Source organism: Haliotis rubra, unplaced genomic scaffold (assembly GCF_003918875.1).
Source record: "Haliotis rubra isolate DU_JTF1 unplaced genomic scaffold, ASM391887v1 Scf366, whole genome shotgun sequence".
NCBI classification, from domain to species: domain Eukaryota; kingdom Metazoa; phylum Mollusca; class Gastropoda; order Lepetellida; family Haliotidae; genus Haliotis; species Haliotis rubra.
The window spans coordinates 995,579-1,019,961 of NW_025767042.1; the positions used below are offsets into that span (position 1 = coordinate 995,579).

At 39.4% G+C, this 24,383-nt stretch overlaps 1 protein-coding gene across 1 annotated transcript; it reads left to right on the forward strand.

Annotated features, from left to right (window-relative positions):
- Nucleotides 1-5,639: 5,639 nt before the first annotated feature.
- LOC124285700 lies at nucleotides 5,640-23,737 on the forward strand. Its single transcript, XM_046721978.1, has 12 exons — nucleotides 5,640-6,075; nucleotides 7,640-7,866; nucleotides 8,116-8,245; nucleotides 8,463-8,602; nucleotides 9,857-9,961; nucleotides 10,340-10,457; nucleotides 10,962-11,452; nucleotides 11,906-12,046; nucleotides 14,118-14,289; nucleotides 14,721-14,826; nucleotides 21,161-21,306; nucleotides 21,916-23,737. The coding sequence occupies exons 1-12, from the start codon at nucleotides 5,823-5,825 to the stop codon at nucleotides 22,314-22,316; spliced, it is 2,430 nt and encodes an 809-aa protein (XP_046577934.1). The 5' UTR covers nucleotides 5,640-5,822; the 3' UTR covers nucleotides 22,317-23,737.
- Nucleotides 23,738-24,383: the final 646 nt, after the last annotated feature.

Below are 24,383 nucleotides of genomic sequence, written 5' to 3' on the forward strand. Positions count from 1 at the left end.
GATGCAGTGTCAATAGAACGGTGTGTACCAGTTACATTTTCTGTTGGACACAGTGTCAATAGAACACAGAACACACAGAAAGCATAAGCTGATAACTTTTCTCACAGTTACTATAAATTGCTTTAAACATTAAAACTCCTAAAAATATTGCAATTTATCTTAACTTATACTTACCTGTATAAATTGTAAGTTTTCACCTGTCCATGTGCTATATTTTGCTTATTGAATTGTACTCTTGGTTATGTGGCCATAAATACTGAATAAAACTCTTCTTCTATAATTGCATCCTAAATTTCAGATTAAGGATGTGTTGATTCAGCTGACTGGATGAGGTTGGTATTGTCAATTTAACACCAGGGTAACAAGAGTATAAAGGAATTTTAATGTCCACATTACTGACTTGTATAATGCGATAATTGTTTTTTGGTAATATCCTTTTCAAACAGACGGCAATATTTGACTTTGTTCATCATATGCTGTGTCCAGCTAAAGTAGTCTGTATAAAGGCTCATCCAAAGGACTATCTGTGGTGGGCAGGCATTCGTGTTTTGACATGTATGCTCATGAACTTGAATCCAGAATCAAAACTATTGGTATAAGCAGGCGATCATACCCTAGCACACTGGAAAACATATGTAAAACATATGCTTCACACAGTATCTTATTAGGGGGCGCGGTGGGAGAGCTGGCTAAGGCGCCAGGCTAGTGATCTAGCGAGAATGAGGTGCCGGGATCGAGCCTACCTGTGACCGGGTGTAAAAAATCTTGGAGTCAACTTGTGCAGACTCTTTCAGTGTTGTCACAACTCCTAGTGTACAGTACACAACCCTGTGCACTTAAAAGAACCCACGAATCCGTTGGTATATGACCAGATGGTGGCCACATGGATACGTGCAAACACCTAGTTGCAGGTACAGCAACGTGCAGTGAACTTGGACAAAGTACTGTGACTATGTGTCCCAGTCCACCCAGCTGTGAATGGGTACCTCGTTAGGATGAGAAAGCCACAATAACTCGGTGCGCCTTGTGGCAGCAAGAGTTGTATATTCCCCAGGGATAATACGATGTGCCGTTGAGATTGACATCCAATGATCGAGGGGAAAATACCAGCGCCTTGAGCATGCACCAGTTGCGTGGATATGTGCGCTATATAAATATACTATTATAATAATAATAATAATAAAAAAGCTACGCGTCTCAAGTGCTGCCAAGCACATTGTGGAGTAAATTTCATAATTGCATTATGTGAACTGCAGTTTATTGAACTGACCTTAAGAACTACAGTGCTAACAATTCACTCTTCATCACATTGCACGACACAGACTTTCAGAAAGTACACCAAGGCAATTTCTTGGCAAACATGCTATGTTCTGTCGCAACATCGGTGCAACCAGCCTTGTTGATTACTGCTTATGTTCCACGGATCTGTTTGATATATATCATGACTTTCAGACTGATACCCGTTGTGAATGGCACCTTCTGCCGATTGTATTGACCTTTCGAACGGAAGCATCTCGTGACAAAGTTGACGTGAATGACAATGAAGAAATTCCTGTTCTTAAACTTAAATTAAAGGATCACAAGATAAACGATTATTATTTTCTTATGGTATTCATGACTCCACAAGCGATGTTCTGAGTAGTGTAGACGATGCTGTCTCCAAACTAACTTCCTGTATAACTCGTAGTGCAGAACAGTGTGGTATGAGAGTTTATGGAGGTTTGTCCTCTCAATCTCGTAGTGCTAGCTGAGATGACGAGGCGTGTAGGTACTTGAAACACCTTAAATACTCAAACGTGGACATGTTTAGGAAAACTGCCATCTCTTTCTATTGGACTGAATTTCGTTTATAAAGAAACTCGTATCGACGTCTATGTCGTCTGAAGAAAGAACCACACGAGGAGGAACAGGTTAACATGCTGTCTAGCAGCTGATGTAATTCCACAACATTCTGGAGTCAAAACCAAAAAGCAGCCCATCATATTCTATATCAGCGACTGAACGCGTGTCAGATTTTGGCACTGTTTTCACTACCATAAGTACTGACATTGATCAAGATCATCTCAATAAAGTCGATCCTTTTGTGAAAGAACATGATGATAAAACTTGTATTACCTGTAATGATGATGACGTGAACTACATATTAAACACTGAAATATCGAACGTCGAATTTATTCAGGCTATTGACAATCTCAACGTTGGGAAAGCGCCAGGACCTGATGCAGTTACACCGGATATGATTAAATGTTGTAAATCTGAACTGTTACCTTATTTTCATGTGTTATTTAATGCCACATTTACAAGTGGTAGATTTCCTGTGCAATGGACCAAGGGATTAGTGGTACCATTACCATTACCATTGCCATTACCAAAGCCTTGGAAGTTAATACTTACTGATATTATGAGTAAAGTATTTACATTTATTTTGAATAAGAGATTAATACTATTTTGTTCTTTGTATGAACAGCTGCCTGAATCACAAGCAGGATTTAGAGCTGGTTACAGCACTTTGGATAACATATATTTTACAGTGTTTAGTACAAAAGTATCTCACCAAGACCAAAGGTCGCTTTTATTCCTTGTTTGTTGATTTAAAAAAAAGCATTCGAATCTATTAATAGTAAATTATTATGGTATTCTGTATTGAAAAGATGCATTCATGGTAAAATATTTAATGTTCTTTTTTATATGCATTCAATGTAAAATCTGCTGTTAAAATAACCAAATTGTCAATATCGAAATACTTTGATAATTGAGTGGTGTGAAACAGTGATATGCACTCTGCCCTTTGCTGTTTTCATTATTTGTGGTAGAACTTGAAAATATGTTGTATGAATCCAATGTTAGGGGTATTTTTGTGGGCCAAGAATTTATGGATGTATTGTTATTATTTTTTGCAGATGACTTGTGTGTGTTTGATGACAGTGTTGTTGGTTTGCAGAGAAAACTTGATGTACTTAAGCAGTATAGCATTAAATGGGAATTAGACAGAGATTTTTATTTTTAGAAACGGTGTAAGCCAGAACATAAAATGGATGGATGTGTGGAATTCAGGTTAGAATCAACGTATGGGTCTTAAGCTAAAATCTTCTTGTTTAGAAAACAATAAAAATGCTAAACATACAGTATGTGTGAATATTTCTCCCGCTGAAGTGATCAGGTTAAGATATCAACGTATTATAATTATGTTGGTCTTAAGCTATAAATCTTCTTGTTTAGAAAACTAATAAGGCTTTATTTTCAGCTAAACACCTACAGTATAAGTTAAAGAATATTTCTCCCGCTGTTTTTTTTACATTTTTGATACACAGATAAAACCAATTTTAATTTGTTAAGTATGGGGATTTTCAAAAATTTAATATGTTGAACGTTTTCACATTAAATTTTGTAAATATGTTTTAGGTGTTGAGTATTATGTCTCAAATGATGCTACTTAGGGTGAATGTAGTAGACATGGTCTTTTTATTGATTATCATAAAAGATGTATTACATTTTGGTTAAAACTGTTATCAATGCCAACAATGTTATCTATTATGTAAAGCATCAAATGAATGTAATCGTATAACATGGGCATTAAAGGTTAAACATGTACTATTTAGTTATGACTTTGGTGTAGATAATTCAATAAGTAGGTAATAATCACATGTTTCTCAATACCTTTGTACAAAGACTTAAAGATTGTAATGAACAAAATGCGTACTCTGAAGTAAATTATGTAATTATACAGAATATAAATCTCTGTTGTCAATTGAATATCATTTGTGTGCTATCCCAGAAAGAGAATACAGAAGACGTTTGTGCTTATAACGTGAGCTCCTTTTAATGGTTAATATTGGTAGCTGGTGTGACTGTTGGCCTTTATACTGAATAACTTGAAATATCAACCACATTATTAGTCGACTTGTGAGGAAGCACGGGACGTTAAGTGAAGAATCGTTCTTGACCTCCAGTCCAATGATACATGCCAAAAAACAGCGCAAACAAATGAGAGTGGAAATCCCTTCTCTTCCAGTATCACAAACAGTAGACTGTTGGCCTGAGGACATAGTGTCCCTTCCTCAAAGATTGACACAGGCAGGAACGTCTGGTGTGGTGCAACCAAGAAAACCGTCATTTTAGGACAAGGTGAAGGGTTTATTGGTCTGATGAAAGTCGTTATCTTGTACATGTTATTGACGACCGTTGTCGTGTATGGAGACTTTGTAACGAGGCATATCACTAGGACTGACTGACTGAGTTTGGTTTTACTCCGCTTTTAGCAATATTCCAGCAACATCACGACGGGGAACACCAGAAATGGGCTTCACACATTGAACCCATGTGGGGAATCGAACCCGGGCCTTCGGTGTGACGAGCGGACGCTTTAACAAGGCTATCCCAAGTTAGAGCCAGAGGTTCCCTGTTCAAAATCTACAGGAATTTACGCAGGCACTCCATGAGGAATAGCAGAGCATTCCGATCATCAGACCTTTTCCCCCGCCAGTATGAGGAGGAAACTGCCAGATGATATCCGTGCATGGGGTGGCAGGTACTGAGGTAGTCGCCAGAGGTGGTCTATACAAATGAGAACAATCATTATTTGAGAGTTATGTGACAATCATATTTGTGGCCGTGTCATGGTGACCATACTTTTCGCCATTGTTGATTTTCACGTTTTCTGTGTATTCCTCTCAGATTGCTTGTATCCAGATTTCAATTTCAGTTTTGTTATCGTAATCAGAGTAATGTATATGTTACAGTTACTATGTTTATTAAGCGGAATTTGAAATATGCCCAGTTGTAGATATGTAAGACAAAGCGTTCAGACCAAGATCTCATCCAAGGTCGGATCCACAAAGCGTTTGTAGCTCTACGTCATTCGTAATCAATGACAAACTATACATTTACGGTAGCTCGAAACATTACGAACCCTTATTGGATCGGAACCCTGTTCTCTTTACAACGTGTTGTTTTCTTTTTCGTTTGACGTCAGTGAGTGAGCGAGTTGAGTTTTACGCCGCTTTTAGCAATATTCCATCAACATCACGATGGGGACATCAGAAATAGGCTTCACACATTGTACCCATTTGGGGAATCGAACCCGGGCCTTCAGCGTGACGAGCGAATACTTTAACCACTAGGCTACCCCCACCGCCCCCGTATGACATCAGGATAAGTCCAGTTGGTTGACATAGGTCAGAGGGTGGATGGTTGGTAGGTAGGTAGTCCAGTTGGTTGACATAGGTCAGAGGGTGGATGGTTGGTAGGTAGGTAGTCCAGTTGGTTGACATAGGTCAGAGGGTGGATGGTAGGTAGGGAGATGGTGCTGTATTTTATGGCCCACGAGAAGAAATTGCTGCATGTAATGAACGTTCGGTATAGTGTAAGTAAGACACGTGTGGATCAGTGTCACATTACGTCAGTTGTCATGTAACGTTCGGTTGTCAGAACGTTGTGATTTTCCGTTTACTCCGTGTACTCATGACAGTGACGTCAGTATGCGTTAACGCTGTTATTTAAAACCGAGGCCTAGTCACAAGATACTTTAGATGGTCGCACAGCTGAGATATGTTTGGGTCACGGTGTTCATATCAGGGGACAACACATCCCACATGAGGTACACTCACACTATCACAAGGGTCAAAGTCACAAACCTGTCGCAATATGCGGTGTGTATAAACAGCGGCCTCGCACTTATTCGATACAGTTACACACCCACTACACAACATCGTGTACAACGCTGTGATATATACTACCATCGTTAACCGCCGTTAACTTTCGTCTCGCATAGATTCACATTCGTCAATACAACTGTCACAGGTCTGTTTCTGTAGGTCTGAACGATGCCGATATTCCAGACATGCGCAGTGCTTCTAGACGGCAAGAAGGAAGTGTACCGGAAGGGGGAGACAGTGACGGGATCGTTAGTGTTGGACGTCACAGAGGATGTCACAGTGAAGGGGGTCCGAGTTTACCTGTATGGGGAGACGCTGGTCAAGTGGGACGAGTTCTCACCTGGGAGTCTTGGAGGAACCAAGGATTACATCGCCAAAGAAAAATATTTTGGACTTGTTTATACAGTATTTGGCAAGAAACGTAAGTTGAAGACATTTCATGTTGCGTAGAATTATTGTACTATTTTCTCAAGAAATAATCTGAAAAAAAATCAATTCATACTTGAAGGGAAGTGTTTGATAATATTACTATCGTAGCATATGTGTTTGTCTTTCTTTTAGCTTGTGTGATTATAGTTTTCTGATTTGTCCTCGTCCTAGTGTAATTGTGAATGATGTAAACCAGTTCGGTATGGTTTAGGAAGGGCGACAAAGTGTTTTTATTTACAATTATCGTTTTCTTCCTTCTCACCTCAATTCCGAAGATAATTATGGGAAGGAAGGTAACAGCTATTTTTGGACCAGAAAGTAAATTGAAGAAGTAAATTATATGCAAAATACGTTTTGAGAATTTTTGTCTCACGTCAACAACATACACAATGTTTTGAACTAAAACCAATTATTCAGAAATATTCATTTTGCACTATTGTTTGTTTCAAGATGATTTAATACGGGATTGAAACACATTAGCAGACCCGGATTCTGATGTTAATTCTTTCAAGGATATGTATTCAAATACATTCAAATTAATTATTAATTATAGTTACAGTTATCCCCCCCCAGGCTGGACACATGATGGACTGTGTCTAATCTGCCATGGGACATTGGAATGTATGTTATTAATATCTGAGTCAATATCAGACGACTGCTACAAACAGTATCTAGGAAGTAGGTCAACACTGGTTTGCTCTGTAAACTTATAGCATACAAAGACTTCAACCAGAAGGTGCACAGGATAACAGGAGAAAAGCAGCTTTCAACATGAACAGCCTGTGTACTATAAAAAAATTAATGTGCATTACGATGACCTAAAATTCACCTTTTGATGAAGTATTGTCTCATGTTTCATGTTACCACTTATTTCCATTTTGGCGTTGGATTATGTCCAAGTATAGGATGTAGGTTAATATTCCTTATACCTATCAGTTTCGTAAGGTCATACACCCCACCCCAAACCCTAACCACCCCCCACCCCACCCCCCCCCACCCCCCAAAGCAAAACCCCAAACAAACAAATAACAAACAACTACCCCTCACCCCGAACAACAAAATATAACAAAAATAAAATACAAAACAGAACAGAACAAAAACAAAATAAATTCAAATTAAACAAAAAAATAACAAAAAAAAAAAACACAAAACAACATGGTATCCGTTAGTTGGTTACAAACGTATGTAAATGTATTTTTCAAACTGTTCGTGTTACTAATTCATATTTTCACATTAACACAAGATCAAGACTCAGAAGCGCCACAATCGGCTGCTCCATAAAGCATACGTAATGTTACGAGCTATTGTAAGTGTATAGTTTGTCATAGACTAACGAATGGCACACGAACGCTTTGTGGATCGGGCCCCGGGATACCGTGCATGTCGTCAGAGTCACCTACAGTTGATTGGATCATTTCTTATTCACGAAATTATTGACTCTCCTTGTCCAGATTCGAGTTTTCGAGTGGTACAGATTTTGGCGTTAAAGCACCCACTTCTTCATACCTTGTATCTGTCCATATTAACAACCAAATAATATTACATATGTCTCTCAGAAAACGCCACTGGACCAAACCACACCCTGACAGCGGGACGACACAATTACAGGTACAAGTTCACCATCCCAAAGGAAGGTCTTCCGTCCTCCTTCGAGGGCGAGTATGGCGCCATCAGATTCTGGGTCAAGGTTGAGGTGGACAGGCCTTTCCCCAACTTCAACCAGTGTTGGTACCGCGGCATCACGTTACTGGACGACATCAACGTGAACGACTCTCAGTACAAGGTAACAGTATATCACTGGTCAGCACGATATAATTTTGTACCTTGCGATGCTTGAGGCGATGGTTGTAGACCCAGTTTCGCTTCCCGAGGCAGAAGTGAAGCCAATTTTGATCTTCCGCGTCATGCCAGGGCTGATATACTGGTAAACATGGCGCTGACAACAATCTGTGGTAAAACATTGTCACTCTGTTGAATCTGAGCCCATTTAAACTTTCCACACTCAGCTAATATGCTATGTTCTTGGTGACAGGCATCAGTACGACGTCAGGCAAAGAAACAAGTTTCTAAGGCTCTTGGTTTAGGAGATGCTGGTTCTCTGACCTTGACTGCTGCCACTGACAGGGGAGCTTACTGCGCAGGAGAAAAGGTCGCACTGAAAGGTACTCTATGTTCTATCTCTTGGTGACACGTCCAGCCTGGAGGAGACCCGCGAAGGTCCGGGTTAGAATTGACCTTCAGTAACCCATGCTTGTCGTAAGAGGCGACTAACGGGATCGGGTGGTCAATAAACTCACTCACTCACTCCAACTTGGAGGAACAATGTTAATATGCTGTGATCTTTTAAACCTATAGTATATGATCAATAATGTGCTTCAGTTGTGGTGAAGAACGAGTCAACGAAGGACATGGGGAAACTGAAGGCTCAGTTGGAGCAGAAAGTTGTCTTCACAGCCAATAATGAGACGAAGACACGGCAGAACGTTATCAGGATCCTGGAGGGAACACCAGTCATGAAGGTTGGTCTGCCTGACGCCACTGGAAGTGATTGGTGTAGGTGTATCATATCAAGGGCTCGTATAGGAAGACGTTGTATACTTTTTCCACCTTAGCAATAACCCTGATCACGCAAATGGTGTATCTTTTATCCTCCAAAACTGTGTTCCACAGGAGATATTGCTTGTGTGAGATCATACGATATCTCCTAGGAGATATCGTTTTGACAGTAGATTTTGTACAATGCCTTGACAATGCCCTGCCGTCATGAACTTGATGACGTCACAATGCTATGACATCGATGCACTGCAAGTCTAGTGGTAGTACAGTGTTCAAAGATGTACCGTTTTCATTGAAAAGAAATGAAGAGTGATTTTTGATGATAAATAGAATCTCACCCTCGTGTCTACTGATATCAATTATATCAACACTCGTTGGTAAAAGTAAAAATATCCTCGGCAAGCCTCGGATATTTGTAACTTTATCAACTCATGTTGATATATTTGATATCAGTAGACACTTGGTTGAGATTCTCAATGTATGTATCATGTATCTCATGTATCACCAGTACCATGACTCATGTATCAGGATAAATCAAGGAATTGAAACCAAACCAAACTGAACATTAAACTTCTACAGGAATGCCTGATGCGTAGAACGACCATCCTAGGACGAAAACCAAAATCTTTGTACATCTTTACAAAGTATATCCTAAACTGGATTTACACAATTTTTAAATATGCGTACCATCTCTCCTAAATATTGTCGGTGATATAAAAACACACATATGAGAACACCATGCAGCAGCCAATCCAACGCAGTCCAAATGAAAGCAAACATACAGATGCTCTATCTTGTGTTACCTTCCAGTGCTTTTGGTGTGCCATCGATTCTGACAAGTTCTGACATTGTTCAGGAGGGAAATCAGCCTTGGTCATGGCTTAGCGCTTGTTGAAATATTAGAAGACAGGTTCTGGAAAACCTGTGCAATCACCTTTTCAATCTAACTAACACCTATACAATTTGTTTTGCTGGAAGAGGATACAGATTTTACACAGCCTTTATGACGAGGGTTTAACTATTTTTGAATTCCTTAATTCTTCAGATCTGCCAAAAATGCTCCATATAATTTCTTGTCCTGTTTGGCCAGTTTACACATTGGAACGTTTATTTTAATGTCCTTTCCGTCATGTTTATTGTTTACATGCCGACGTCTTGTGTCTAAAGACGTTGACTTTTAAATCTTGAAAACCTTAACATGCTTTCCTATTGTCCAGGGAGAGGAGCGGGTGTGGAACAACCAACTGATGGAAGTAGACGCCATTCCACCGTCGACGAAGACCAGGTCCTGCCACATCATTGCCGTCAGCTACTACATCAAGGTAGGTCACTGCCCTCAGATCACGTTGGCTACCTTCATCATAAGCTTTTTGTGTAAAATATTAAAAACAATTTGCCATAAAGCACTATAAACTTGATGATATGTTTTCTGACAGATCTCAATCCGCCCTTACCTCGTGGCAACATTAGAAAACACAGTGTCATACATAGAGACTACACATACATGTACAGATGGCTGAGGAACAGGATTAGTGTCGATACTGTCAGTGTGAGGCACCCATCACCAGCACACACTCAATTTCACGATCTAACCCATTCAGCCGCCGTTGCTGTACTTTACTGAGAAAATGTAATCCCAAGCATAACACGTTTCACTTATTCCCAATAAGACAGTAAATACATTTAGTTTTATCAACCAGGTACTGGTTGAGGTGCCTTTGGGATTTAACCTTGAGACCATCCTTCCCATCACTATCGGCACCATACCGTACGGCCACACCCCTGCTACTGGTGGAGCTACTGCAGGCGCTAGCACAGGTAAGACTATTCTGTCTCCTACACCCACCAAAATACACTTAGAAAGGACACATTTTCAAGTCTAAAATGATTGGGCAAGTCTAGATTACCTCGACTCTAGGCTTGAAATTAGGTGTCGTGCAATAGAGGCCAATGTTGATGTCACAATTCGTCAGAAGACACAAAGACCAGTCACAGTGTATCTATTGTTCTGGTTGTGTCAGCTAATGAGTTTGTTGGTCTATGACTGATTTATTAAATTAATCTCATAAAACATTCCGGATTGGATGTGAGTATGGTTTTACGCCACTTTTAGCACTATTCCAGTATTATCACGGAGGGTGAAATAAGAAAAGGGCTCCATACATTGTACCCTGGGGTACTGAACCAGGTCCTTGAACTCATTAACTAATAGGCTATACCACAACCTTCATTCTGGTTTGAATCAAAACGTTGGGTTTTCTTTGACATTGACACTGATTAACATGAACCATCTAGTAGGTCTTCATTGTGGATTCCTTTCAGAGATTGATGCCTCCAGTGCCATAACCTACACCAAATGCAACCGGGGATTCCAAGTCTGCCGGAAATCGGATGGGAATTTTGTGAATTATAAATACATCCCTATGTGTGCCTATGTTGTGGACTACACCTTTCCCCCTCCTACACGTCCTGCTGCTGCTGCTTCAAGACCAACTCCTGCTGCTGCTTCAAGATCAACTCCTGCTGCTGCTGCTTCAAGATCAACTCCTGCTACCGCTGCCGCTACCGCAGGTCCACGTCCTGCTGCTGTCGCCACAAAAGCCCAACCCAAGCCGGTTTCTCAAAGCGGGAAGGTTCCTCCAGCAACGTTTGTCCAAGCTCCATCTCTTGCCCCTGCCCCTCTCCAAGCCCCTCCCCAAGTCCCGCCACAAGCCCCATTGCCAGCTTCTGCTCCTCCAATGGAGCTGCCCCCATCCTACGAAGATGTGCTGAGGATGGACAACCCAGCTGCTACTACAGAAACAGCTGTCACTGTAAGTAGGCAGAGTATGGGGAAAAATATTTTCCAACAGTTGCGGATCTAAAAAGTAAAAAATGCGCTTTTCGAAAGGGACACTTCTTAAGCAAAACTGTATCATCTTATTTACTCATGTTCATGTTGAAATGAAACTATTGTTGATGTTTATATTATTTTGTGTACTTGTTTAGTCATTATCTTCAAAATTGACTTTAATTTATACAGTTACTGTCACATATTTGTCTGTTTTAGTTTCTAGCTCCAACAGCTGAGGATCTAAAAGGTCCAAAGTGTCTGTTTTAATTGCTGTTTCGAACAGGATACATCTTGATCAAATTGTATCTGCTTTTAGGAGCTCGCACATGTTGAAATGGAACCATTGTCATTGAGTATATATAGATTGGTGCTTTTTGACTTATACTTGAACATCCATGGCCACTGTTCACATTGTCTGTTTTTTTTTTTATAGCCCGAGATGGCAGATAAGCCGTATGGGGTTCTTTTCCTTCGGTTCCCAGACACCAGTGTTCAGGAGTTCAGAGACACCATTGGGAGAGAACACCAGAGTCTTGCAGAGTGTGAGGGAGATATCATTGCATTTGCGCCACAGGTGATAAAAACATGTTATCCACGGATGGAAATTTACCCTTGAAATCATTAGAAACACTACCATCTCTCCACACCATTAGGCCAACAATGTTAATAGGAACAGGATTAAAATTCCAGTGCATTACCAATCGAAAGAACAAATGGGAATGTAACAATCCCTCCCTATAACATAGAAACTGTATATCTTGAATCAGTGTCAGTGGTCATTTGTTAGTCAGTGGTTTTAGTTTTACCTTACTTTAAATAATGTTCCAGTGTCCATGTAGTCGGAGTTTAGTGCTCCCTTCCGCTGTACATAGATATCCTCAGAACATCTCATTAAATTTGAACGACTAATGAAATGAGTGATAGGATGTCGACACTAGCCATTATTAGAATAGCTTACTATAGTTTTATGATACTAGTTTCAAAATGCCAATGCAGGAAAAAGCTAGAATATACTAGGCACATTAAAAAACTGTGCATACAAAAATTTAAAATCTAAATTTATCAAACCTGTGTAGACACATTAGGATTTAAACTCAGAGATTAGTGACATGTATCAAACATGCATGCACTTGCCACGTTCCGTGACGTCAGTGGGTTCGTCCTTGAGATGTGCAAGACGTTGTTTCACGTGCATTCCGGGAAAGAGAAACAGAGCAAATGAATGCAACACAATACTGTCGCTTTGGAAAGTTCAACCCCTGCCCTTGCGATCGTTCAAAAAATGAAACGGCTATTGAAACGCATAGCATGCCAAGGCTCACGTCTGCACAACGTCATGAGGCCATTGGGATGATCCGTGTGGGAATGTTCAACGACAAGTGGCTGCACATTTCCACTGCCACCGGAACACCATTTCTGCACTGGTGAGACGCTACCACAACACAAATGACGTCATCGATCGGCCACGTTCTGGACGTCCACGTGTAACAACGCCAAGACAGGACAGATGGATAAGGGTGACCGATCTTCGCCACAGGTTTCAGACTGCAGTGATGACTGCCCGAACCATCCCAGAACTTCGCCGTATCCACCCCAACACAGTTCGACAACGTTTACGTCATCACGGGATCAGACCACGACGTCCCGCCATACAGTCTATCCTGACACAACGTCATCGACAAGCTCGCCGAATGTGGTGCCGAAATCATGCCTGCAGACCCTTGTTTTGGTGAAGAAATGTTGTTTTTACAGATGAGCCCAGGTTGAACATTTCCCATAGTGATGGACGTCAACGTGCCTATAGACGCGTGGGAGAACGTTATGCACAGGCTTGTGTCTTGGAGAGGAATCGCTTTGGTGGTGGTTCCGTGATGATTTGGGGTAAAATAACAGCAAGCCAAAGAACTCCTTTGGTGATTGTTCAGGGCAACTTAACTGGGATGGGCTACAGGGATCAGATTCTTCGACCTGTGGCAATTCCTTTTCTGCAACGTCATGGCCCTGGGTTAACATTCCAACAGGACAATGCCCACCCTCATACGGCAAGTGTTGCTATGGATTTCTTGCAACACCACAACGTTGACTTACTGCCTTGGCCTGCAAATTCACCGGATCTTTCCCCGATAGAGTATGTTTGGGACGTGATGGATCGACGTCTACGCCGTCTTCCTCATCCGCCAGATAACGTCCTTGACCTTGCAACAGAACTTGAGAGAATCTGGCGTGACATCCCACAAGGCTTCCTTGCACGTTTGATAGGCTCTATGCGTCGTCGATGCACTGCTGTTCTCAATGCCGATGGTGGACATACCCGTTATTGAGCTTGTGACATGGTCGTTTGACCCCTGTCCCGCTTGTGGACTCGTGACGTCATTGTGATTGACTTTTCAATTGCAATTCTCCCGACTTGTTATGGTCTCATGATCCCTCCATTAAAGTTTATCTGTACCTTTGACATTGTTATCGTACTTATCAACTGGGATAATATTTTGACAATGCACAGTTTCTTTATGTGGCTAGGATAGAAAATATATGAGGGTGTGCCAGTAACCAACTAATTATTGATTAAATTATTTTCCCTTGGATTTTCCGATAGCATAAAATATAATGCTGGATATCCTAAAAGTTGTCATAAAATATTGAAGGTCCTTCACCAACCTAACGAATGGCCAGCACGAACATCTGTCGCCATTTTGAAGTTCCCGTCTGTGGAGGTGGGAGCTGATTGGTTCAACAAGACACCAGGGGTCTCTGATCCTCAATGGCTGGGAACCTGTGACGCCATTGCTTTAACAATGAAGGAACAGTTCCGAGAAGGTGTGCGAATATTTGATATAAATGTTCCTCTGATGAAAAAGCATACAAGCTCCCTTGAAAATTGAAATTGGTATGTTTAAAACTGCGATCGGCAATATTCCACTTAATCAGGACGGTCTGAAAATGCTCGAATCTGGACCAAGCAAACACGTAGCTTAAGCTGTGGGGGTGGAGGGGATTGGTCTCAGGGGTGGTTCCTACCTCTTCTTCCCCCTGATATATGACCACTCCTTTAATAGTATACAGTTAATTTATAAATGATATGAAAATAGAAGAACAGAACTGAGTGACGTATTGTTTTCACAACCTCACCCACCCCACCTCCCCTGATAATTCACCAGTCCCTTATGTGTATAACTATTGGTAACTGTTTGTTACCAATACACTTGAAATATGTCCGTACCATAATCTGATGCCTTCTTTATTGGCAGCTAACCACGTCTTTTCAATGACAACAATCAAATACAAACTACCAATGCAAAAAACCAAAGTCAACAAATACAGCAAACTGGCTCTTAAAACGCTGCGCCCTTTCAGGTAAGATTCGTTTACTTGTTCTCACCATGTACAACATCATCAAATTTCGAAATGGTTTTGTCCATGTTCAGCTTGAAAGATATATTGCCATAGTGATGAACATATTGGGGATTCTAAGGACGGGCACACACAAACGTTTTGCAGACAGGGGTTGGGGTGGGGTGGGGGTAACAGAATTGTGATTGTTGATGTCGACCTTGGTCATGTAACATGTGATATCATCACTATTTGAAAGTGCTTTATAATAAAATGGTTATATAATTTATAGTCTGAACCGTACAAAGGGTATTTTCTATTAATTAACTGGGTGTCTCTGTGAGACACCCGCTATCCCAGTAGTATCACAGCTGTAGACTTCAGAAATGGGCTTCAGATATCCCAGCAGGCACATCAACGTTGTTTCAACGTTGAGAATAGGTTGGTCCTTAACGCTGAGATTAGATTGAAAATAGGTTGTATATGAAAGTTTTTTAGACGTAGATATCCGACGTGGAATCAACGTTGAAGTTTGACCTATTATCAATGTTGAAAAAAGGTTGTATATGAAAGTTTTTTAGACATAGATATCCGACGAGGAATCAACGTTGAAGTTTGACATAATATTAACATTGAAAATGGGTTGTTCCGTGGTTGTATATGGGAGGTATTACGCTTTCCTGTAAATAGACTCGCACTTCATCTTTAAACTACACTTAAGTAGCACCAAACTCATGCATCCAGCTAAAATACCCATAAAACTACCTGCAATAAACCGTGTTCAAACATAATATTGCAGTAAAAATATTTAGCTGATAAAATACTTGGTTAAAATTCAACATTAAATATAAAGTTCATTTAAGTTTTATGTCAGTTGGACGTATAATTCCAGTAAGAAGAAAAGAGTATTCCAAATTAAGAAAAACTATTTACTGTTGTATTGTTATCTTGAAAAGGTGGAAATCCCGAGAAGACATTTTGTCTGAATTTCAGCTATTAGACAGACCCCTGAATAAACACAATGCAATTACTTTCACCATAGAAGGGATCCAAGATGACCAGGAACTATGCCTGAAGACAGCACATAAAACCAGTCACTTTAAATGAAATCTTTATGAACACACACGCACACAGAGAAACGTGGTTTAAAGCATAATGTAAAACATCACACATGACATAGTCTGTAGGTGATCTCTGTTGTGATAATAACACAATATCATCTGCATATAGCATTAAACTGACATATAGCTTCTCTTCTTTCTGCCACGCCCTGCCTGGCGGTCAGGTGGATACTTCAGAAACGTTCCTAACTCTTTCTTGAAATTTGCTTCGGATGCATTCCCATCTCATTCTCATGAGATAGGACACATTCTGAAATGTTATATTTAAATACATGAATAATTTATATGGAAGAAATATTGTCTTAAATGATTCAAATATGAGTTTAATCAATCACTTGAAAGGTTCATTTCACTGCTGTAACTTGGCATGTGAACATATGAACAGCATCAATACAAAATATGACGAAAGGTGTAAACAATTTATATTTTCAACTAAAGGAATGGTAGTTTTCTTAAACATGTTCAAAGAAAATCCTCAATTGCAAGTTGATTATTCAATTAGACTATGAATTAGGATGAATTAGACGATGCTTTACTGTCATATATTATTTGCTATGGTCATGATGAAAATGCTGCATTTGGTAATTAAATTACCAGAGATGATTGAATACAACCTTGTATTCTTAAAAGAAAACTTGCCGTTTTGCCCATCACCATTCATTCTTGACATCAAATTGTTTGACATTGTCCTGCAAAACAATGGAAGATTGTTGTTATTCCGTCAGATTTAGTTTTCTTAAGAGATTCTCGGAAACGATTATTTCAAATTAAATAGGAGTTGTACTGACGTAGCAATTTTGCTAACAGGAGTCATAAATTGTAACAAAAGCCATTTTACATTAAATGATAAGAAAACAAAATGGGTGGTGGTTCACAGGTCAAAGAACAAGTCTATTGTGGGAGGTCTTCCAACACCATTTATTCCCAAACACAAGGAAGTATGGATCATGGAGTTCTAAACACAATAATGAGCTCTCATAAGTATACAGTATATTCCCTATTATCTACTCTGTCTCTCTTTGTCATTTGTACACTCATTAAACTCAGATAAATAACTTCTTCATAATTCAGAAATGTTTACACATAATCTCTTATAGGAACGCTTAGAAAATCTCTCATATAATGAATTATGTGTGCCAATAATATCTGCGACGTCAATACTATGCTTCTCTGAATCATGAACAATAAAATAATGAGATTAAACTCTTCACTGCCAGAAATAATCTATCATACCCTGAATAATAAGACACTGAATAACATCTCTTACAACTCCAATCTACACTCAAAAAGACTTAAATGTACTCGTAAACAAACAACGCTGGCACACGCAAATTCTTGGAAACAGTGTATCTCTGACTCTCAATTCCAAGAAATGGAAGTCCTACTCTATTTGATCAAAGGGGTGACAGGTGGCCAAAACATATTGAAATGTAGGTCATACACTGAAAATAACTCTGATTTAAAACACTACAAATATACACCTTCTCTCTAATATACTCGATAGATGATCTTGACAAGGGAACATGTAAATACAATGCGGAAATCTAACAATACCTGTACTCTAAATAATGGACTCTTCCAAATCTCAGTATGTTTCACTGCACACACATTTAAATGCAAAATAATGAAAAACCTACGCTTTGACAATAATAAAGAAACATCATATTCAAATTCTACAGCTGACCAAATACCCGAGGAGTGTGTCTCCCAGCAATAAACATCTATATATCTCTATAAATTTATGACTTCTGTCCTATCGCGTGCTATCTCGCATCCAGCTCTTTACGGCGAAAAACAATATGGCACCAAGCAAGGGAGTGCTCATTAAACTAACATCTCCGGGAGAAATCATTGTTAAATTATTCTCTTACATGATCAACCTTAGTGGTGGATATACTGGAAACAAGTGAAATGTTAAAAACTTGTTACCTTAGCATTGCTCCTTTTATGTGATCCACAAAATTGCTGCCACCCAGTCTTCGAAGATGAGATTTCTGCAAATTCCATTAAAATTATATCTTATTTCATAATTAAATGTTCCTTACTAAATTACTTCTTTTGTATGTAACATTTTAACCTTTAAGAGACATGAATCATCACATCCCTTCCAAACAAGTGTAAGAATGAAAGTCTGTGGGTGCAGTTTTGTTAATTGTCCCATCAAAGAATCATTAGTGAAGTTACACATTTTGTACATGAATAAAAGTTCAAATAAATTATATGCAATTTCATCCTTAACAAAGACTTGCACAAGACTTTTTGATGTGAATTTTCGTTGCATGATCTGAGAAAGATTTCCTTTCGCCATTCTCCACCCCTACCCCCCTCCCCCCAAATAATATGCATATGTTGACAAGGTTCAGAGCGTGCTCAATGCAAAATTTACTGATAGACCTATTCAAACGAACAAATGTTCATAATAATGTGATGCAATATAAAATTTTGATAATTTCTATTCGATTTTGTATAGCTGCCTTTAGGGACCGTTCATAATGTATGGCTTGGGGTGATGATGATTTCTATGGAGAAGCATGAACAATGTGAATTACACTTCGTAAAGTATATGTACGAAATAAGTGACGCCCCACCACCTGCTGTCATGTATGTACAATATCTATATCCTCTCCCTTCCCATAATTTCTAAGCATCATATTAAACATAGTGCGTGTGTACAAAAATGCTGACCCCTTAGCTCCCCTGAACAAAATGGGTGAACACCCCCACCCCCACCCACACACACACCCTACAATCATCGCCCCCACTCGCAGCCATACAATCATCGCCTCCAACACTCGCTTGCTTTCTTTACCATATAATTATGAATGGTCTCTTCATATTGATCAGGTTCGGTCCCAGCGCAACTTCGGCTGCGTTTAACAGTACTTCAGCCAGTGTATTGTATCAGTCGGAATTTTACAATGAATTAATTAATTAATTAAGAGCAAGAATTTTATGTGAATGAATGAAAGAAATTAAGAAAAAGAACAAAAGAAAAAGAACATATGTAAATGAATGAAAGAATAAATGATATACCACGGCCATCCCTCCCCAAACATGTTAAAGAACGCAAAACTATCGGTAGGACACATATGTTAACATCAGCTGTCCTTTTTCATAAAAAAATACTTTGAGACATTTTTTTACATTAGTAACTAATTCAGATATCTTTTTGCATGTGTGGAATGACATGGGCATTGACAGAATGTTAACTGACACTGTCACAGATCCCTCAAGAACAGAAAGTTTAGAACTATCACAAAGTGTTGTAAACACCTTTCCAGTTTTGTCAAATACTAAGATCAACAAGAAAGAAAGAAGTTTTAGAACTATAACACTCAAGCATCACAAGCACCAATGGCGATATGTCATATTTTTCACACACCTCAAATACACACTAACAAAAACAAACAAAATTAAAACTATCACTATTACTTGCAAACACCTTTTACCTGATGGTATATTCCCCTCATAAAAATTGAAGGTGTATGTGAAAGATGTTTTTGAACACTAACTAGAAACACTCAAACAACGCCCTGTAGTGTTTCAATGGCAGATCGGCGATATGTCATATTTTTCACACACCTCAAATACACACTAACAAATTTTTTTAAATGATAAAACTATCACTATTACTTGCAAACACCTTTCACCTGATAGTATATCCCCTCATAAAAATTGAAGGTGTATGTGAAAGATGTTTTTGAACACTAACTAGAAACACTCAAACAACGCCCTGTAGTATTTCAATGGCAGATCGGCGATGTCATATTTTTCACACACCTCAAATACACCCTAACAAAAAAAATTTAGCTATAAAACTATCACTATTACTTGCAAACACCTTTCAACTAAAGGTATATTTCTCTTCTAAAAATTAAACGAATAAATGAAAGAAGTTTTTAGCGATATAATTTAGTCTTTCTTCGTTGTGTACTGAGAATTGAAGCCAGTGAGCTACAACATGCCCACTTGAAACTTTACTACAAAGCTACTGTACTTATACTGACACTAATAACAATTATTTGACTTAAACTGAAGTGACAGAATAGGTAACTTATCTTCTACATGTAGGTTTTCAGTTGTCACAACACTCAGCGTATGTAATCAGCTGTTGAAAATAAACCGGGCTCAATCTTAAAAACTACGCTGCTGCCATATTGGCTACACTGGTCACGTGACGAGCCGAGGCATAGCTTAGGAGCTTTCCGAGGAGTGACCACTCCCCCTTATAGAGTCTCCCTGTATTGATGTACTTCATTGATTTTTTGAAAATGTATATTTGCAAAATTCGAATCAGGTGATGGGTACGAAAGGAAATCTTATTCGATTGTATAATAAAATGCCAAATATATGCATGCAAATATATTGAAAAATAACAAAACAAGTTCATGGAAAACACGGGCTTCCACTAAATTTTGAGAAACATGTACGTGACATACCGGTAACCTTGTGAGATAAAACATGAGCCCTAATTCGGAGTTTCTTGCTACATTGACCTGCTAGATTTAAACAACATTCCTACGTTTTCATTATACATGAAGGACATACTTACCAAATAAACACCAGCATGCCGTGAAGATGTTGAAAATAGAACGATATTGCGTTGAACTTCGCCAAAGTAAACTGACAACGATCAGCTGATTTGCGCGCGCGATAATTGTGCGCATGTCCGGATATGGCCAAACGAGGCGATCGGAAGGTCAACATCTGGCATGTGTTTGAATGCAAATTGTCTGGAATTATACAGTTTTGACAGTTTTGTGGGGAAATATCAAATGTAATGCAATTCGGATAACTGATGACTTTATACCTAAAATCATTGATGTTTTCATTTTCATTTGCGATTTACGTAATATTTCCGTCCGTTGATCGATGCACAAGCAAACAATATATAAGATTATATGTGTCACTAGCTCGATCTTGATCTTTTATGAAATTAATGTTCCGAAATGATAGTTGCTAAGTTGGATACCTATTACCAATAGGAATTATGTATCAAATTTGCCAAGGAAACAGTTAGTTGACATTTTGTTGGTTCCTTACGTTGAAACAACGAAATCTCGACTAACTTTCTTTGGTCGCATGGTAAACGTTGAATCAACGTTTATGAAAGGTTGATCAACCAAACAACCAAAATTCAACGTTGATTGAACGTTGACTCAACGTTGTGTGCCCGCTGGGATTGTACCCACCAACCAACTATGACATCTAATGACAGCGATGTTTGGTTGTTACAGGCTGTTACAGACGGGGGTGATTTTAGTTTCTTCTCCAAAGTTCACCACATTACGAGGCAGCTGGGTGGAAGACAAAAATTACCTCACTGTGTCTCAGTGGGAGACTATGGATCTTTACTTCGAGTACAGAAACAAAAGAAAAACGGGTAACTATGTTTGTGATTAACCTTCAGGGCTCGGAGAACTGAATTGGTGAAAGGTTGTCCAAGTATATCTTGAACCTGACATTTATTGCCCCCTTTAGCTTGGTAACTACTGCAGTTTTGTTTAATAAAAGATATGAAATCACAATCTATATTGGTAATTTCATTATACCGATCAGGTAAGGATATCAGGAAACGCCAAGGCAATCAAAATGTAGTAAAACAATACCATCGTAGGAAACCAGTTGCCTTTAACAATCCTTGGACTTATTCATTTCACTGGAGAAGTATTTTGTTATTTAAAGTCTATGGCGACAACTTGTAAATAATCGAGTCTGGACCATACAATCCAGTGATCAACATCCTGTGCATCGATCTACGCAGTTTTGATACGATGACATGTGTCAACCAAGTCAGTGACCCTGACCACCTGATCCCGTTATTCTCCTCTTACGACAAGCATGGTCTCACCGAAGAAGTAATAACTGAGGACTAGACGTACAATGTTACGATTCTGGGTTCTAGGAGGGTCAGTAAAGGGTTGTTGTCAATAGTGCCCTTGATCATACGATGTGTCTACTCTCACGTTAAAACATTGCATTTCTTCCACAGCTCCCTATAAAGAGTCCTATGATTTGCTCAGGGAAATAGCTGACGTACGACCAGCTGTTATTTTCCAATCGGAGGATTTGTCTCTCTTTCAAATGACATCAATACAAACGACTGAGAGATCTGACAGCCCCGCCGTTGAATTCCAGTCACAGAATACTCAAGCTCAAGCTAAAAGCAATGCTTCAGGGGATGTGAGCAAGGCTTCAGAAGCTGTGGCTTCAGGAGAACGACAGGCAGAGTCTACAAGATCTGAGAGCCCAGCGGTCGAGGTGCAATCGGAGGATATCGATAATGCTGAAACCCAAACCCAATGCGAGGCTTTACGTAATGGGTATGAGGCTGACGGGGAAGATCAGGAAGAAACTGTGGACATAAAAACCCCAATAGCTGACTTACAGTAAAATCTTTAAAGTGTTCCAAACATTTTAATGTGCAGTTACATACGACATTTGTGGGAAGGGTCATGAAGTCCTCATGTGTTACCAGAGGTGAATATGTTGCTGAACCTGATGTTCCGTGAGGACTGAGGCATCCAATGCATGTATAGTAATGGTCGATTGATTAGTCGTTCATCCTGTTGAGCAGAAAGCTCTTGTGAGATCCAGGAACTAGAGGCTGGTTTCTGACATGATGTAAAATATGTGTCTAAGGAGTGAGTGTGTGACACTGCAACCAGTGTGCTACTTTAAATAATGGGGCTGTTACCTGTAAGTCACGTGACTCTCACCTGTAATTAGTCTGACTGTGACCCCCCCTGTAATTAGCGTGACTTACCTGTAAATAATGACTGTCACCTGTAATTAGTCTGACTGTGACCCCTGTAATTAGCGTGACTGTTACCTGTAAATCATGTGACACTCACCTGTAATTAGTCTGACTGTGACCCCTGTAATTAGCGTGACTGTTACCTAAAATAATGTGACTGTCACCTGTAATTAGTCTGACTGTGATCCCTGTAATTAGCGTGACTGTTACCTGTAAATAATGTGACTGTCATCTGTAATTAGAGTGACTGTGACCCCTACAATTAGCTTGACTGTAAATAATGAGACTGTCACCCGTTATTTGTCTGACCGTGACCCCTATTATTAGTGTGACTGTGACCAATTATTAGCGTCACTGTTACCTGTAAATAATGTGACAGTTACCTGTAATTTCTGTAACTCTAATACATGTGCCTGTGACGTGTAATTCGTGTGACTGTGATCATAGATTTGACTGCCAGTGTGCGAAATAGTTTCCAAATCGTGCTTACCAGTCGGGCTAGCTATGCCTGAAGGTTACTATCCCACGAAATATTTCACTAGTCCAAAATTTGAATGTAGAAACTAAGCAAAAGATTCAAAAAGTCAAAATACCATCATGTATCAGGCCATAATATTGCATGACTTAAAAGTGTATTATAACAACAAGTCGGAGAGAGTGATATTTACTAAATGACCCCATGAAAATTCACTATCCATTCGGCCGGTGACAGTGAAGATTTGCTGGCCCGACTGGATTTTTACTACCCACAGGCTAGCGGTCCAGTGGCTATTTCACACACTGATTATTGAGCATATCAGTGATTGAATTATCATATAACATGTAGCAACATGACCTAACAAACATCTATTATGTATTAGGAATATGGGTCAAGTGGCTCCAAATACTAATAAACTTGTCACTTGTCACATTATTTCAGAAACGAATACATCTAACTGTGTTAATTGATTCCGGATTTTATGTATCTTTTAAATATGACTGATGATCTATGATACAGAAATTCATTGATCATCCTCTGATTATCCCTCTTCGTAATAAAACTATACAGACCCACAAACCTTCTCATTGATGGATGCTATGGCACATATTAGGGAAAATCCCGATCTCTAAAGGAACCTCAATGCGATTGGTCTAGGAACCTCAATGTGACTGGTCAAAGTAGCCTAGTTAAACAACCATGGAATGAATGAATGAATGAATGAATGAATGAATGACGCAAAATGCAACGTGACCTTCAAATATGGTATGTGAAGACATTGTACACTATCTGGAAAGTAACTGCAGCGACACAACACAGAATGTTTATGGAATCAAGATCATTGATTCCATTGAAGAAAAAGAGTGGTAAATTCACCAAAAATGGACATACCAAAAGGTATTCACATTTTGATGAAAAAATGTCTTCATCTTGTAAAATCTGTAATGTTTTGTGGAACAACAGAACTTCTTGAAATGGAATCAACAGAAATTAACATTTGAAACAATAACTGGGTCATCGTTGGTGCGTGTATCTGCCATGACCCAGAAGCACCTCCTGACAGCGTCTCCTCATCGCCAGCATGAGCTTACGAAAAAAGACCGGGACAGATTGTTCCATGTGTCTAGCACGGCCTGCCTGAGTTCTCGAATATTGGCCACGGGCTGGTTCCTGGCGGAAATACGCCTGCCAATCGTGCACCACACGTGTTCGATCGAATTAAGAT